This window comes from Panthera onca, chromosome C1, assembly GCF_046562875.1.
Source record: "Panthera onca isolate mPanOnc1 chromosome C1, mPanOnc1 haplotype 2, whole genome shotgun sequence".
Lineage (NCBI taxonomy): Eukaryota > Metazoa > Chordata > Mammalia > Carnivora > Felidae > Panthera > Panthera onca.
In genome coordinates, this window is record NC_138346.1 from 204179366 (window position 1) to 204193974 (window position 14609).

A 14609-nucleotide genomic window follows, 5' to 3' on the forward strand; every position below is an offset into this window, starting at 1 on the left:
TTTCTAATGGACTGCTTCACGGAGTTGTGTGTCATCCTTGCACAGGGCCATGCTAATCTCCGTATTGTTCCAATTTTCGTAGATGTGCTGCCAAAGTGAGCCCCCGTCTGAACCATTTTTAAGTACGTACAGTGCAGTAGTGTTAAGTACATCCACATCGTTGTGCAGCCAATCTCCAGAACGTTTTTCATCTTGCAAAACTGAACCTCTATACCTGTTGAACGGTTCCCCATTCCCACCTTCTTGAGGCCCTGGCAAGCACTGTTCCACTTTCTGTCTCTCTGAACTGTTATTACTACACTCTTTTTACAAAACTGAGGATACCAAAGTCCAGAGAGCAATTTGCTTCTAGGAGACAGAATCTGGACTTGAACCTGGGTCCTTGTTCATGCGCTAAGCTGCTTTGAAATACGGCTTCATCTCACAGAGCATCTGTGATGTGTTTTACTTCCCTCGTAACAGTCATGGCCGCCGTGTGGCCAGGCCCTCTCTGTGCCCATGTTTTGTAGCCATTCTCAAATGTAATCCTCACGACAGCCCTGCAGTCACCGTGAGGGCGGTGTCCTATCTCCCCGCAGTGTCTGGTACAGAACAGAGACATGTTCAGTGACTGTGGGCCTCGCAATGCCTTTAAGTAGGCTAAATAATGCTAAGTAAGCTTGTTGTACATTTTTTAATGCAATTGTTTACATTTTTGGAAAATGTTGATCCTCTCGGGAGAAAACTAGCTGAAATGCATGAGTTCCTAAAGAACTTCCCTATCCTTTCCACTCCCCACTCCTTCTGCAGTCAATGTGCTCTTCTCACCCCAGGCCAGCCCCCAGGCCGCCCCCGCCCCCCCATCTGTACCTCATCACCGGCTCTGCTGATCCACAGCCAAAGGCAGAGACAGGCAGGCAAGGGGACACAAGAGACTGTCCCTGCTCGGCTTCCTCCTCCTGCCACTCTACCTCCACACCCTTCCTTCTAGCCCTGCACAGTCCTGGCTATCCTGGAACAAGCTTTGTCCTTCCACGCCTCCGTGACTTCGCACATGCTGTTCTGCAAGACTGGAATGCTTTCCCTCCCCTCTCTTCTCCACCTCCGAGACTCCTACAATCTTTGCAAGCCAGCTCAGATGTCACCTCCTCTCTGAAGCCTCCTCCCCTGCCCTCTGCTCTCAGTCTGCCCCCTCCTCGGCACAGACTTGCTCATCATGTACTACAGCAGTTGGACTGCAGGGACTCCTAGTCACTGCAAGTGTCCCCGTGTCCCCAGCTCCTTGTGCTGTGATGAGGCTTCCTCTCTGCTCCTGGTGGGGGTGGGGGGCGGGTCAAGAGGAGCCCGGGCACTTTGATTTTTTGATGTGCCTGGTATTTTTGAAAATGAGGAGATGGCAAAACAAGTTTGCAAATAAATACTGAGGCAAGTTTTTCCATGTTTAATAAATGAATGCTTCTAAGAATACAAAAAAATACAACATAATTGTGCTTCTCACAAGATAATGATAGGATTTATTGAAATATAATAATTTATAATGCACCACAGGCCTAGCGGTCTGTTAATGAGAAACAAGTTTAGGGACACAGACGGAGGGTCTTTGATCAAACCGGTCAGTGGATCTGCCATAATGTGAAACCCCATTTGGAGATTGTGTCAAAAGCCCAATTTGGAGACCCTGGCCAGAAGGTTCTTCTGGCCCCTTTCTGTGCTGATAGGCTGTGCTGCCACCTCTGTGCGCAGTAGGTGCTCACTGTTTGCTGAATGACTGGCACACGTACAGCTTTGCAAGTTAATTATTGAAAATTCACATACAACAAGTATTCCTGAGAAACAATGAAGTCCTGAACAATGGGGCAGGAAGCCACCTCCTTCTCCAGTAACCCCAACCTGAGTCCAGCTGAAGGCTGCAGCAGGAAACACCTCACCCACTGTCTTTCCTACCCTTCCTCCTCAAGGGCACCAAATGCAGCTTCTGTTCTCGCCTCTCTTCTCCTCCACCCTCTTGAGGGTCCCAGGTGAAGAGAGAGAAAAGCACTCAGAAGGAGGCAAGCAGCCAAGCTGGGCTGGGAGAGGAAAGTTGTCCTGCCCCCAGGCAGGCCTGAGGAATAAAAGAAACAGAGGACAAAGAAGGACTTAAAGCACCGGAGCAAGGGGGAGAGAGGCCTAAGGAAGTTTACAAAGCAATCTGTCAGAGAAGGGATGAAAAGGGAGCCCTGCTGGGCTGAGTGGCGCAGGCGCTCTACTCACCTTAGGCCCAGTTAGAGATGTGCGTTTACTCAGCCAAAGTCGTCCCAGGAGCTTCCCAGAACGAGGCCTCCACTGGCCGGGTTCTGGCAACCTCAAACACCTCTGCTCTAATAGGCTCAATACACCAGTTTGCTTGAACCCACCAAACTGGCCCAACTTCCAATTCCCTCTGGATTTCCGACAGAAACACTATGTGGGTGAAGGTCACCAGCACTCTGACTTCCCAGATTTCCTGAGCTGGTGAAAATATCCACAAGGCCTTTCTGGAAGTCTCCCCTGCCACCAAAGGCAGGATTAATAATAATAACGGCTACCATCTGAGTGTTCATTCTGTGTGGAGGGCTTTACCCCATCTTACTTAGTGCCCACCACCGCCTTAGGTATGATTGCCCTGTTTTACATAAAGGGAAATGGGCCTGGAGAGATTGAATGACTATCTAGAGGATAGACAGCCCGGATTCCAACTCAGGTCTGTTTGACCTCGATGCCCACCCTCTTTGCTCTATGGATATTGTCTCTTGGGAATCCTCTACAATTCTTCTTTCTTTTTTCTTTCTTTCTTTCTTTCTTTCTTTCTTTCTTTTCTTTTTCTTTTTTTTTTTTTTTTTTTTTTTTTTTTGTGGTACCCAAATAAATTTCAGATGGGGTAGGATGGTACAATTCTGAGCTATCTAAAGAATTCCTAACCTCACAGCTGGGGATGGGAAGAGCAGTGGGAGTGGGAGTCTGCCTCATGGCTGGGTAGGGTCCTAGTTCTTTTTAGACACTTGAGTAATTTAACCATAAATAACTGGGCACTGGGAACAGGACACTCACTAATAAAAGCATAGCCTGGAGTCATGTTGGGGGGGGGGTAGAATTCAAGTCACTCAGTGGGTGGATGTATCTGCAAAACAAAAGAAAAGCCCCTTTCCCAGCCCAGGCAGAGAAATCTCCTGTAAAGTTAGAGACAACAGGCTTCTGGGCACGTAGCCAAGGTTCTGGGGATATTTATAACTTGAAGAGGGTGGGAGTCCCTAATAAGCTGCTATATTCTTTTTCCATCACTTCCCTCTCCAAGGCTACAGCGAGCTCAGAGCTCTTCCCCACGCAGAATGCCTGCTTTCCCCAATGTTCGGCTTCCATTGTCTAATTTTCTCATCCTGGCTGGGGAAAGGAAAGGCTGCAAGTCCTTCCGTTCGGAAGAACTCCAGTTGAATGCAGCTTAGCCGCTGCTGGTGTTTCTTGGCCAGCTGCTGTGGTCTCGGGGATCTGCCTATGAGTGTGTGGTTTCCCTAAGCTGCTTGAGAGTCTGTGAGTCTTTAGGATCCGCCTACGATCTCTGGGCTTTGCCTGCAAGTCTACGGGTTTGAGATCTACCTGCGGGTCTGAGATATCCGAGATCTGCCAGTGATTTCTAGAATCCTTCCAAACACTCGAAGTCTCAGAGAACTCTGCGGATTTGGAATCTGTTTGACGCCTCTCAGATCTTGGAGCCGGCGATCTAGTGGATCTTCTGCGCGGCAGGCGGTAAGTGTGTTCTTTCCCAGCTTGGTTTTTCGGTTTCCCACCTTCAGCGGGTCTGGGACTACTAGCATCCTGAGGGCCCGCCCAGCTCAGGCCCTCAGAGGCCCAAGAGCCCATCCGTGCAGGAAACCGTCAGAAATCCTCTTAGTAGACAAGCCCCCAGGGATGATCAGGACGGGTTTTTTCAGCCCTGGGGCTTGACTTGCTCCTTCTTATGCGCCCTATCCTCCACCCTCGCTTTTGATTTCCCTCGGGTTTTCTCTTCTCTGCTGGACGCAGCTCAGCCCGCCCATCAAGCGGCGCCCTCTTTAGAAGGACAAGGTTGGATGCCCGTACAGGGTTAATAGCAACAGGGCCGGGACACCGCCTGGCCGAGCCGCGGTCTCCACTAGCCAGCGCACTGGAGGCGCGGGGCCTCCTGGGAGTTGTAGTCTGAGCAGCCGGGTGAGAGTGCCGCAGGCGCTGCTGGGAGACGTAGTGCGTGGGCGGAGCTCAAAGTTCCAGCGCGGCCGCCGAGTCTCCCCTGGGGAGTGGGCGGCTGCCGCTTTTCTCTCAGGCCCCGGCTGTCAAATTAGGGCTGATCCCAGCAGAACTCAACACAAGCCAGCGCCTATATTAGGCCCGACGTCGAAGTTAAGGCCCGACTCAAGACAAGCATAAGGTCGTGAGGAGATGCAGGGCGATCCCTCTGGCTTAATCGGGCCGTGGTCTCCGAGAGACGAAAGCGGAAGATACTCCTCCCTGGCTAGGAGGACGCCCTTCCTTCTTCACCCTTTTGTTCTTTTCCCTCCTTGGTTTTTGGCCTCTGACTGGCCTTTGTACGCGGGAATGGAACTCCAACTCCCGGCAGGCCACGGGAGCAGGCGCAGGCGTGATCGAGGTGCTCAGCCACGCTACAAGAGGCGGGCCTAGTGTTCAGCATCTGATTGGCAAAGCGTTTTGCAACCTTCGCTCGCTGATTGGCTGAGATAGCTGCCGGAAAGGGCCAGCCTCGAGATGGGAGAGCGGAGGCGTTCTGTGGGCTGGGCTGAGAGCCTCCTCCCCGAGACAGCATCGACTTGACCCCCGGCCCCGGAGGGCCCGAGCTAGGGGGCTGTCTTAGTAAATTCCGGCAGTGCCTCCACCCTCCGGTGGCGGAGACACAGAGGGCGGGTCGCACTCGAGGGTCAGGAAGGAGAGTGACCCGGCCCGGGTCCCGGGCCCCGGGCCCTCCCCACCCGCCTGGCGGCCAGAACTCCAGCCCTGGGGAGTGGGCAGGGCCTATCTCCTGTGCCTCACGCCCTGCTTTTCGCCTCCTTTAGCGCTGTCTGCTAGCTGCTTTTCCTGCTCTCTCTTCTGGGAGGCGAATCCTTGAGCCCGAGATGGCAGCCACCCTGCTCATGGCTGGGTCCCAGGTAAGCCGGGGGTGGCTTCTCGGACCCTGCCTCTGCTTACCCACCTTGTCCCGGCGTTTCTTCGCTGTGCAAATCCCTGTTGGAAATTCCCTGGGATTAGTAATTCGCTCGCTTCGGTATTCTGCCTTGAGAAACCTCAGTACCAGGCCAGTATAGCCACGAACAAGCATTTATTGAACACCTGCTGTATGCCTTTAAATCCTAGGAAGACAAAAGATGGACGGAACGGTCCCTCCCCGCCTGCTCACAATCTGTAGGGAGACAGACGCATTCGTTGAACTGTGATACAACGTGATAACAGCTTTATTTGTCGTAGAAACAAAGTGCTGTGGTGTGGGAACCAAGAAGTTGGGGTGATTAATTCTAAGGAGCCTAAGGGAGGAGTGGAGAGGAGCAGGGGGCCAGGGGACACTGAGGAACTGTCTGTACTGGAACAGGGCCTTAAAGAATTGTAAATTTTCACTAGTCTGAGACATACAGGAATAGAGGAACAGCGAGTAAAAGGGATGTAGGGATGTAGGCGCTACGTGTGTTCTGAGAAAAGTACTAGAAGATAAAGTTCTGGAGTGGACAGGAGTATCTGGCCATGGGACCAGAGCAGTCAGCTGGTAAATGGATCCCTTCTCTCCCACATCTTTTTTTTTTTTTTTTTTTTTTGCCTGTTTATTTCTTCTTTGGACTCTTCAGATCAGACTTGATACCTTTTGCCTTCGCAACAGTTCTAGCCATGTCTCTAATTTCAAAAGGAGGAATTAGTGTTAACCTTCTGGATACCCAGTAATGAGGAAGCATTGTGTGATTTCAGGCACCTGTGACATTTGAAGATATGGCCATGTACCTCACTCGGGAAGAATGGAGACCTCTGGATCCTACACAGAGGGACCTTTACAGGGATGTCATGCAGGAGAATTACGGAAACGTTGTCTCACTAGGTAAGTAAGGATTCTCTGCCTTTCTTCACTCCCACGTTTTTGAGACTCAAAAATGGCTCAGCTCTTTCAACACAACCAAGTTGTGTGATTTTTAAAGCATTGAATCAGATACTGGTTTGAGTTGAGTCCTCAGGCAGATCTTGGAGTGTGGGAACATCAAGGTCATATTGTCTAAAAGGAAAGACCGTTTCTGCCCATTTTAGAAACATTCAGATTTCTTGTGCCCTGAGTCATCTACCACTCTCCAGCCTGTTTGTACAGATCACTGACCAAACAGGTCTGACATAATGGTGCTTGCCAGGATATAAATGCCCATGTAAATGGTCGTTTTACTAGAAGACGAGGAGGGTTCTGACTCAGGTTCATGGGAGGGCAAAAGCCACATTTTTGTGTTTGTTTTGTCTTCAGAGCCTTAGCTTTGCCAGAGGTCCTTTATTTATCTGGAGCAGGTACCTGTCTAGAGATGTTTCAGAGTTGATCGTAAATTTTGAGTGTGTCAAATGTTGTTCCAGAAAAATCCTGAACTCAACGAGATCACAAATTCTATTAGGAAGAGAAGTAATTGTTTTGATGGTTTGTAAACCTGTCTTCTCTTAGCTATCCTTTGGTCTGGGCGTAACTACAATAAACAGTATATTCTTGAGCTGAACAGTCTTTTGACTCACTTTGCCTCCTAGTAAGACTTGATAGAACTTAGCAACCATATATGGTTCACTAGGTCATCTGCCCTTCATTAGGACTAATTCTTATTTTGAAATCTTTATTTCTATAGCCTTTTCCAGAACAAAAGGCAAATAGAAGGGGTTTCCTTTTTACCTTGGGCTCTCCCTGATATTCCAAGATTCTTGGATCTTTCCTTTAGAAAAGCAACTAAAATTTATTTATCTAGATATAGTGCAGTCTCTCATCCAAATGTTCACCCCAATCCAACAAAAGCAAGCAGTGAGAGTCTTAAAGAAATGTGAATCTGTATGGCTCTGCCAGCCCAAGGAGTACTTGTTAGAAGGACGGAAGCATGGAAGGACACACACACACACACACACACACACACACACACACACATACACACAGAAAAATAAGTTCTTTTCTCAAATAAGTTTGATACTGGTAAATACCAGTATTATTGGTAAATAATATCTACAGGGCATCTGGGTGGCTCAGTCGGTTGAGTGTCCAACTTCGGCTCAGGTCATAATCTCATGGTTCACTAGTTTGAGCCCCACATCAGGCTGTCTGCTGACAGCACAGAGTCTGCTTCAGATCCTCTGTCTCCCTCTCTCTCTGCTCCTTGCCCACTCATGCATGTGCCCTCTTTTTCTCTCTCTCTGAAAAATAATAAAAAAAAAAATTAGTAAATAATTAAAATTTACAAGGCTTCTTAACCTCAGTACTCTTCAGAACCTTTAATGTGTTAAATGGCGTGCCCATTTCTAAGAAGAGATGTTGAATGCACCATTTACCAAAGTAGTTTATCCATGGACCCTTTTCTCCCAGCATACATAGTAACCTCTAGGTTGATGAGTGTGCTAAGTAACACAACTTGGAAAAACAGTGTCTGGTAGAAAGTTGCTTATAGATAGTGGTTGTGTATTTTCTTTTTCATTTTCATTTGAAGGCTGTGTTTAGTTAATGTCAGGGATGTTCTGAGCCAGGCATCATTTGTGCATTCTCCAACCTTCCCTCCTCTATTCACATTTAAAAGCCGCTTGGGGTGCCTGGGTGGCTCAGTCGGTTGAGCGTCAAACTTTGGCTCAGGTCATGATCTCTTGGTCTGTGAGTTCAAGCCCTGCGTTGGGCTCTGTGCTGACAGCTCAGAGCCTGGAGCCTGCTTCGGATTCTGTCTCTCTCTCTCTCTGCCCCTCCCCCTCTCATGCTCTGTCTCTCTCTCTCTCTCTCTCTCTCTCTCTCTCTCTGTCAAAAATAAATAAAAATTTTAAAAAAATTGTTAAAGGCCACTGGAAGGAAGCAAGTAACATTTGGCAGTCACTTTTCCTGTCAACTAAGACTTGATATAGCTAGACAAAAATGTTTTTTCCATCCTAACCCAGTAGATTCATAGTAAATATCATATAATGATAATGATGAAGGCTTGGAAAGTTTAAGAACGTACACACAATGCGATCACATGTAAAACATCTAGGTCCTTGGCTTCTAGGCATTCTAATATACAGTCTTTTATGTTTTCTGTTCTGGTTCTTTGAAAACACCGGGAGCATATACAATTTTCATAAAGAACCATTAACGGTAATGGTTCAGAGCATGAACTGTTATCAGACAAACCTGGATTTGAATCTTAGTCCCACCACTTACTACTCTGTGAACTTTTTGCAGGTCACTTCTCGGGGTCTAGAATTTACTATCCATAGGGTAGAAATCATAATGCCTGACTCTCAGGGTGATTGAAGTAATTTGGGGAAAGAACTTAGCACAGTGCCTGGTACACAGGAGACAAATTTTGTGTATTTGCCGGGATTATTATTATTATTATTTACCCTTCATTACAGATTTTGAGATCAGGAGTGAGAACGAAGTGAATCCAAAGCAAGAGATTGGTGAAGATGTGGAATTTGGCACTGCATCTGAAAGACCTGTGGGGAACACCGAGGAAAATCCTGAAAATGAAGAAGCCTTTGAAAGCAGGGAGAGGCCCGAAAGACAGTGGGGAGATCTAGCAGCCGAAGAGTGGGTGAGCTATCCTCTTCAACAAGTCACTGACCTGCTCGTTCACAAAGAAGTCCACACGGGCATCCGGTATCATATATGTTCTCATTGCGGAAAGGCCTTCAGTCAGATCTCAGACCTTAATCGACACCAGAAAACCCACACCGGAGACAGACCCTATAAGTGCTACGAGTGCGGAAAGGGCTTCAGTCGGAGCTCACACCTCATTCAGCATCAAAGAACACACACCGGGGAAAGGCCTTATGACTGTAACGAGTGTGGGAAAAGTTTCGGAAGAAGCTCTCACCTCATTCAGCACCAGACGATCCACACTGGAGAAAAACCCCACAAATGTAACGAGTGTGGGAAAAGTTTCTGCCGGCTGTCTCACCTCATCCAGCACCAAAGGACCCATAGTGGGGAAAAGCCCTACGAGTGTGAGGAGTGTGGGAAAAGCTTCAGCCGGAGCTCTCACCTAGCTCAGCACCAGAGGACCCACACGGGGGAGAAGCCTTACGAGTGTAATGAATGTGGGCGAGGCTTCAGCGAGAGATCTGATCTCATCAAACACTATCGGGTGCACACGGGGGAGAGGCCCTACAAGTGTGATGAGTGTGGGAAGAATTTCAGTCAGAACTCCGACCTGGTGCGCCATCGCAGGGCCCACACGGGAGAAAAGCCGTACCACTGTAACGAATGTGGGGAGAATTTCAGCCGCATCTCGCACTTGGTCCAGCACCAGAGAACGCACACAGGGGAGAAGCCGTACGAATGTAACGCCTGTGGGAAAAGCTTCAGCCGGAGCTCTCATCTCATCACACACCAGAAAATTCACACCGGAGAGAAGCCCTACGAGTGCAATGAGTGTTGGCGAAGCTTCGGAGAAAGGTCAGATCTCATTAAACACCAGAGAACCCACACCGGAGAGAAGCCCTATGAGTGCGTACAGTGTGGAAAAGGTTTCACTCAGAGCTCCAACCTCATCACCCATCAAAGAGTTCACACGGGAGAGAAGCCTTACGAATGTACTGAGTGCGAGAAGAGCTTCAGCCGGAGCTCGGCACTTATTAAACATAAGAGGGTACATACTGACTAAGTCCTGTAATTATAAGAAATGATTCACTTGAAGGTACAATTTTATTTGATAGCAAAGAGCTCCCTCAAGACGGAGCTGCTTTTACCGTAGTGAGGTTCCTTGCCGGCCATCGTTTGAAACATCAAAGAAGATAAGCCATTTGAAATTCTGACCCACAACTTTGGGAATGTTCCCCCCTTCTCCCAAGGAGTGATTTTTTTTATTCACTGAATAGTGATGAAGTACTTCATCAGAATCAGCTCCACAAGTAACTGGAATCTGAAGACCAGGGGATGCATGCTGGTAAATCCTCAGGATTGGAAATGGAGTAAATCTTTAAAAGTTATCTCTCTCATCCGTGGCCCAAAGAACTATGCTAGGGGGAACATTGGACTGTAATAGGGTGGTCACAGCTGCTTCGGAAAAAGACAACCAGAGACTGCCTGAATTGCCACACCTGTTCACTCTCCATAACTGTTGGGCACGCACATCTTCCCCCTTGAAAGGCGTTTTCCTTGAGTTGCGTATGCATTTGTATCTTTCCATCTTCCTGAGAGCAGGATTCTGCACGATGAAGGCAATGATCATAACCGTTTCCCTCATTGTTCCTAATTACCTTTATTCAAGCTTGCATCTTTGCAAGAGCTAACTACAGATGCAGATTAAAAGGAAACATGAGACACGGGTTTGGGGACCAAGGACTCATCAATGGTGGTGACTTTAGCAAGAGCTGGTTACTGTTGTTATTGCCACTGATCAAAATGTATTCCTTTTCTTTGGGGGATCACTGTAGGGAACAATGTAGGGAGGGTATCTTCAAGGGAAGATAGGACCATACTGGTGGTGGAGTGTAAGGACCGAGTGGAATTGGCCGCTCCCGGGAAGGAAACACAGAGTTCCTCCCCAAGGACCACCACCATTCCTTTCTGTGTTCTTCCCCTTCTGCCTCGAGAGGTCAATTCTACTGCTAACTCTAGGATTTGATAAGGGCCACATCCCAGTGTTTCTCTTGGCTTGCATAAGGGCATGTGTATGTACAGTAAAACGTGTATTCCTGTAATTTTTCCAGTAGCGGAAACTGAATTCACACAGAATTAGCATGTTCCTGGGTGATGTTGATCATGTGACAGAACTACAGACAACTCCAGTGTGAGAAATGTCCTTTCATTTTCTTTTTTTTTTTTTTATAAAGGAAAAATGTTAAACACGAGTGCTCTAGTGTGCACGCTCCTTTAAGATCTGTCTTTGTACAGAACTAAGCACTTGTTTATGTGTATCAGTCAATTGTGGGAGGTAATAACTGGACAGATAGGTTGAGTGTCCTGTTCTCAGACTGAATACTCTTCTCTTTGGCCTACTCACAAGGAATTAATAAACCCAGATAGGAATGTGTTTCTATCCTGTCAGTCTACAGATACATGTGGTTAAGATGAAAGTTGACCCAAATTAAACCTGTTAGCGTCAGTTCTCCTTATCTCAGCCCACATAGGAGTTAAGAAATACCCCAGGCATTGGTGCTTATCCAGGCACTTGGGGGTGGAGGTGTGAGGGGGAGTGGACTAAGGAATATATCTTTTTCGAGAGTGCCCCAAGCTATTTCTACTGTGCTTTATTGTGAATGCTGTAACATTTGAAAAATATTTCGCCATAGCTCTTTGGGACTTGGTGTGTTAAAGGAGCCAGTGGTCTCCCTCGGGTAGTATACTACGTCGAGTCATTAGGAGCCACAACTGTGTGGGACTGCATCCTTTGCAGGGACACAACCTTGAAAGGAACAAAATGAAACACCGCTCCATCAAGGAGGTTTCTTCATGTCGCCACTCCCGTTTAAATACAAACTCAACTCGGGCAGGGAGCATGTTTTGTGTCCTGTACAAAATCTAGCCGATCGTGGGTATCCATATTTTAATTGTTGAATGACTCACATGTTCTTGATGACTGAACTCGAATATGTCCTTTCCTGTATCAGTGTTGCTAATGGTTTTAACAAATATCAGAGTTCGCCTGTTGTTTCTGTGAGGCACTCTGGGCATCAGCTTTGGAGTGGCCACAGAAGACAGCATCCTCATGGCCCAAGGGTATTTCACTCCCTCTTTCTTCCCTACTCTCCTGCCCCATCCCAACCTGTTCCTGCTGCTGCTTTTGGCTTCTTAGAGGTGAGTGGCTCAAGAAGAGGCTTCTTGGTGCCCCAGCCATCTCTCCATACATATACACTCCAGCTGGGAAGTTCAAAGGGCAAGGGCCAGACCAGCTGTCTCCTGTCTTTCTGCCAACTGCTGCCCATTTGCTGTGTTGAACTTTTGTGTAGAACTTCTGCATCAGACTCTCTTTGCTAATGCTTTCTGCATGTTTCCTGCTCCCAAGTCTCTGGCCGCTTCTGCACATACCCTGAACACTTTGTGCCTGTTTTCTATGGTTGTGGAGAGTGAGTGAACAAGTAAGTATGTAGAGCAGTTTTTCGTAGGGTATCGGTCGCAGTTATGCTAGTGTCTATCTACATCTGTATTCTAACAATATTCTATAATTAAAAGTATAATTTTTAAAAATCAAAAAGCTGAGAATTATTTTAGTAACCCAGCACCGATTCATAAACTGGTTTCTCGTCAGATTCACTAAGAGTGGACACAATTGTCTTTACGCTGATGCATTTGTACAGATGTTCTGGTAGAAATTTGGGCGCACATTATTTTCACACACTGGTGGGCCCTCTGGATATTGCCATTATTTTAGGAAGATGCAAAAATCTGGAGAGTTTCCTGTGAAGATTGGGTTGGAGGCAAAGCAGCGTGGAAGTATTTGGTATGAGTGTCTCGTTAACTTTGGAGAAGGTGAAACACAAACACATCCAAAAGCAAAAATGAAAGGAGGCCTTGTTGCTTTAAGGAGATATTTTTGGATATCTGTTAAGAACGCTAAAACAATTTCTTCTGAACTAGTATTGGAATCCCAGAACAGATCCCTCTTAGAAATAGTCAAAGGCTCTCTATTCATGACACAGTTTGCCTAAGGCAGTGATTATGTATTACTAAGGTGTGGCCACAATTTTCAAATTACTTACAAGTAATTTTCTCTTATGAAACCTTTCTTTAAATGGCGGGCCAGTCTAGGCGGAGGTAGGGAGTCGAAGTGCTTTAAATTGGGGAAAACTACAAAGATGAAAGAAAAACTTCAATTAAACCTATACCCAAGACTTGGAAAGAAAAGAGATTTTATTAAAACATCGTTTAAAGCTCTCTTTTTCCTTGCTACATGTTCAACAATTTTTATTTCTGGGAGGAAACGTTAAAGGAAAATGCTGGCTCACCTGGAGCCCCCCTCTAAGGGTATTTGATATGTTAATATTTTGCCATTATTATAATGGAAGCAGATTTCCTTCTGTGTGAGCTGTTCTCTAAAAGGCCAGGTTAGGGCTTTGCTTCCAGGCCGTTAGGACACCCATGAATGCACTGAAATGATAATTTGTTAAGTGGTTCCCTACTGTTTCAAAAGTTAGTATTGTTTGAAAAGGAGTTCCTATGCCCTGGGAGGAATGGGCTTTTTGAAGCATTGGTTAGATACCCGTCTCTAGTGGCGTAGCCTGGGCCCTGTGTATCTGTAGGAGACTTCAAGATAAAAGGGCATTAGTGAAACACAACTGAGGAGGAAAACTAATAGAAGAAAATTACCTTGTCGTGGCCTAAAATTGTTTCATAGTTAATCCCATTTTTTAAATATTTTATTTATTTTTTAATGAGTTTTCCATTTTTTTTAAATTTTTAATGTTTACTTTTGAGAGGCGGGGAGAGACAGAGAGACAGAGACGAACAGGGGAGGGGCAGAGTGAGAGGGAGACACAGAGTCTGAAGCAGGCTCCAGGCCCTGAGCTGTCAGCAGAGCCCGACGCAGGGCTCGAACTCATGGGCTGTGAGATCGTGAGTTGAGCTGAAGTCGGATGCTCAACCAACTGAACCACCCAGGCACCCCAAGATTTTATTTTTAAGTAATCTCTACACCTAACATGGGGCTCAAACTTCAATCCCAAGATCAAGAGTCGCATACTCTTCCCACTGAGCCACTCAGGTGCCTCGAGCTAATCTCCTTTTTTTTTTTTTTTTTTTTAACGTTTATTTATTTTTGAGACGGAGAGACAGCATGAACGGGGGAGGGTCAGAGAGAGAGGGAGACACAGAATCAGAAACAGGCTCCAGGCTCTGAGCTGTCAGCACAGAGCCTGATGCGGGGCTCGAACTCACGGACCGCGAGATCATGACCTAAGCCGAAGTCGGATGCTTAACCGACTGAGCCACCCAGGCGCCCCGCTAATCTCCTTTTTTAATGTTTTCCTAAATGCTTTGTGTGCAAAGTTTTTATCATTTTCAGCTTCTCCAAAGGTGGTTTTGTTTTTCCTTCAGGGAGAGACCGAGGCTGATGACCTCAAAATCCACTCTGAATTTCACAACAGCCCCTGCGCCTAGCTGATTTATGGACATCCCGTTTGGAAATTACCAGGCACCTTAAAATCAACCCCAAACTGACCTTACCGCTTTCTTCCACCCCCCAGCTGCTTTCTCCTGTATTTAACTCAGCCATTGCCTAGTTACCCAAGCTGGAAACTTGGATATCACACTCAACAGCTCCTGTCCCTTTTGGCCTTTCCCCAAGACAATAAATATTAGTTGAATAGTCATCCAGTCATGACCAACCTTGCTCTTTCTACTTGCTTTCTCACCACTTACCATGCAACCTTAGGCAAGTTCATTAATTTTCTGTTCCTTGGATTTCCCATCCATAAAATGGGGGTAATTATATCTACCTCCTAGAGTTGCAAAGATT

The 14609-nt window shown here is 46.8% G+C and overlaps 1 protein-coding gene and 1 non-coding gene across 3 annotated transcripts; one reads left to right on the forward strand and one right to left on the reverse strand.

The window, feature by feature from the left end:
• LOC132674040 (U6 spliceosomal RNA) lies at positions 1–103 on the reverse strand. Its single transcript, XR_009608364.1, has one exon. It is a non-coding gene; the product is annotated as a U6 spliceosomal RNA (small nuclear RNA).
• Positions 104–3291: 3188 nt separating this feature from the next.
• ZNF436 (zinc finger protein 436) lies at positions 3292–13484 on the forward strand. 2 transcript variants are annotated; one of them, XM_060623884.3, is made up of 4 exons: positions 3292–3738; positions 5037–5129; positions 5935–6061; positions 8566–13484. In XM_060623884.3, exons 2-4 carry the CDS (start codon positions 5097–5099, stop codon positions 9816–9818), a joined length of 1413 nt encoding a protein of 470 aa, XP_060479867.1. In that variant the 5' UTR covers positions 3292–3738; positions 5037–5096; the 3' UTR covers positions 9819–13484. The 2 variants fall into 2 exon arrangements, with proteins under 2 accessions (XP_060479867.1, XP_060479868.1); XM_060623885.3 differs by lacking the exon at positions 5037–5129.
• Positions 13485–14609: the final 1125 nt, after the last annotated feature.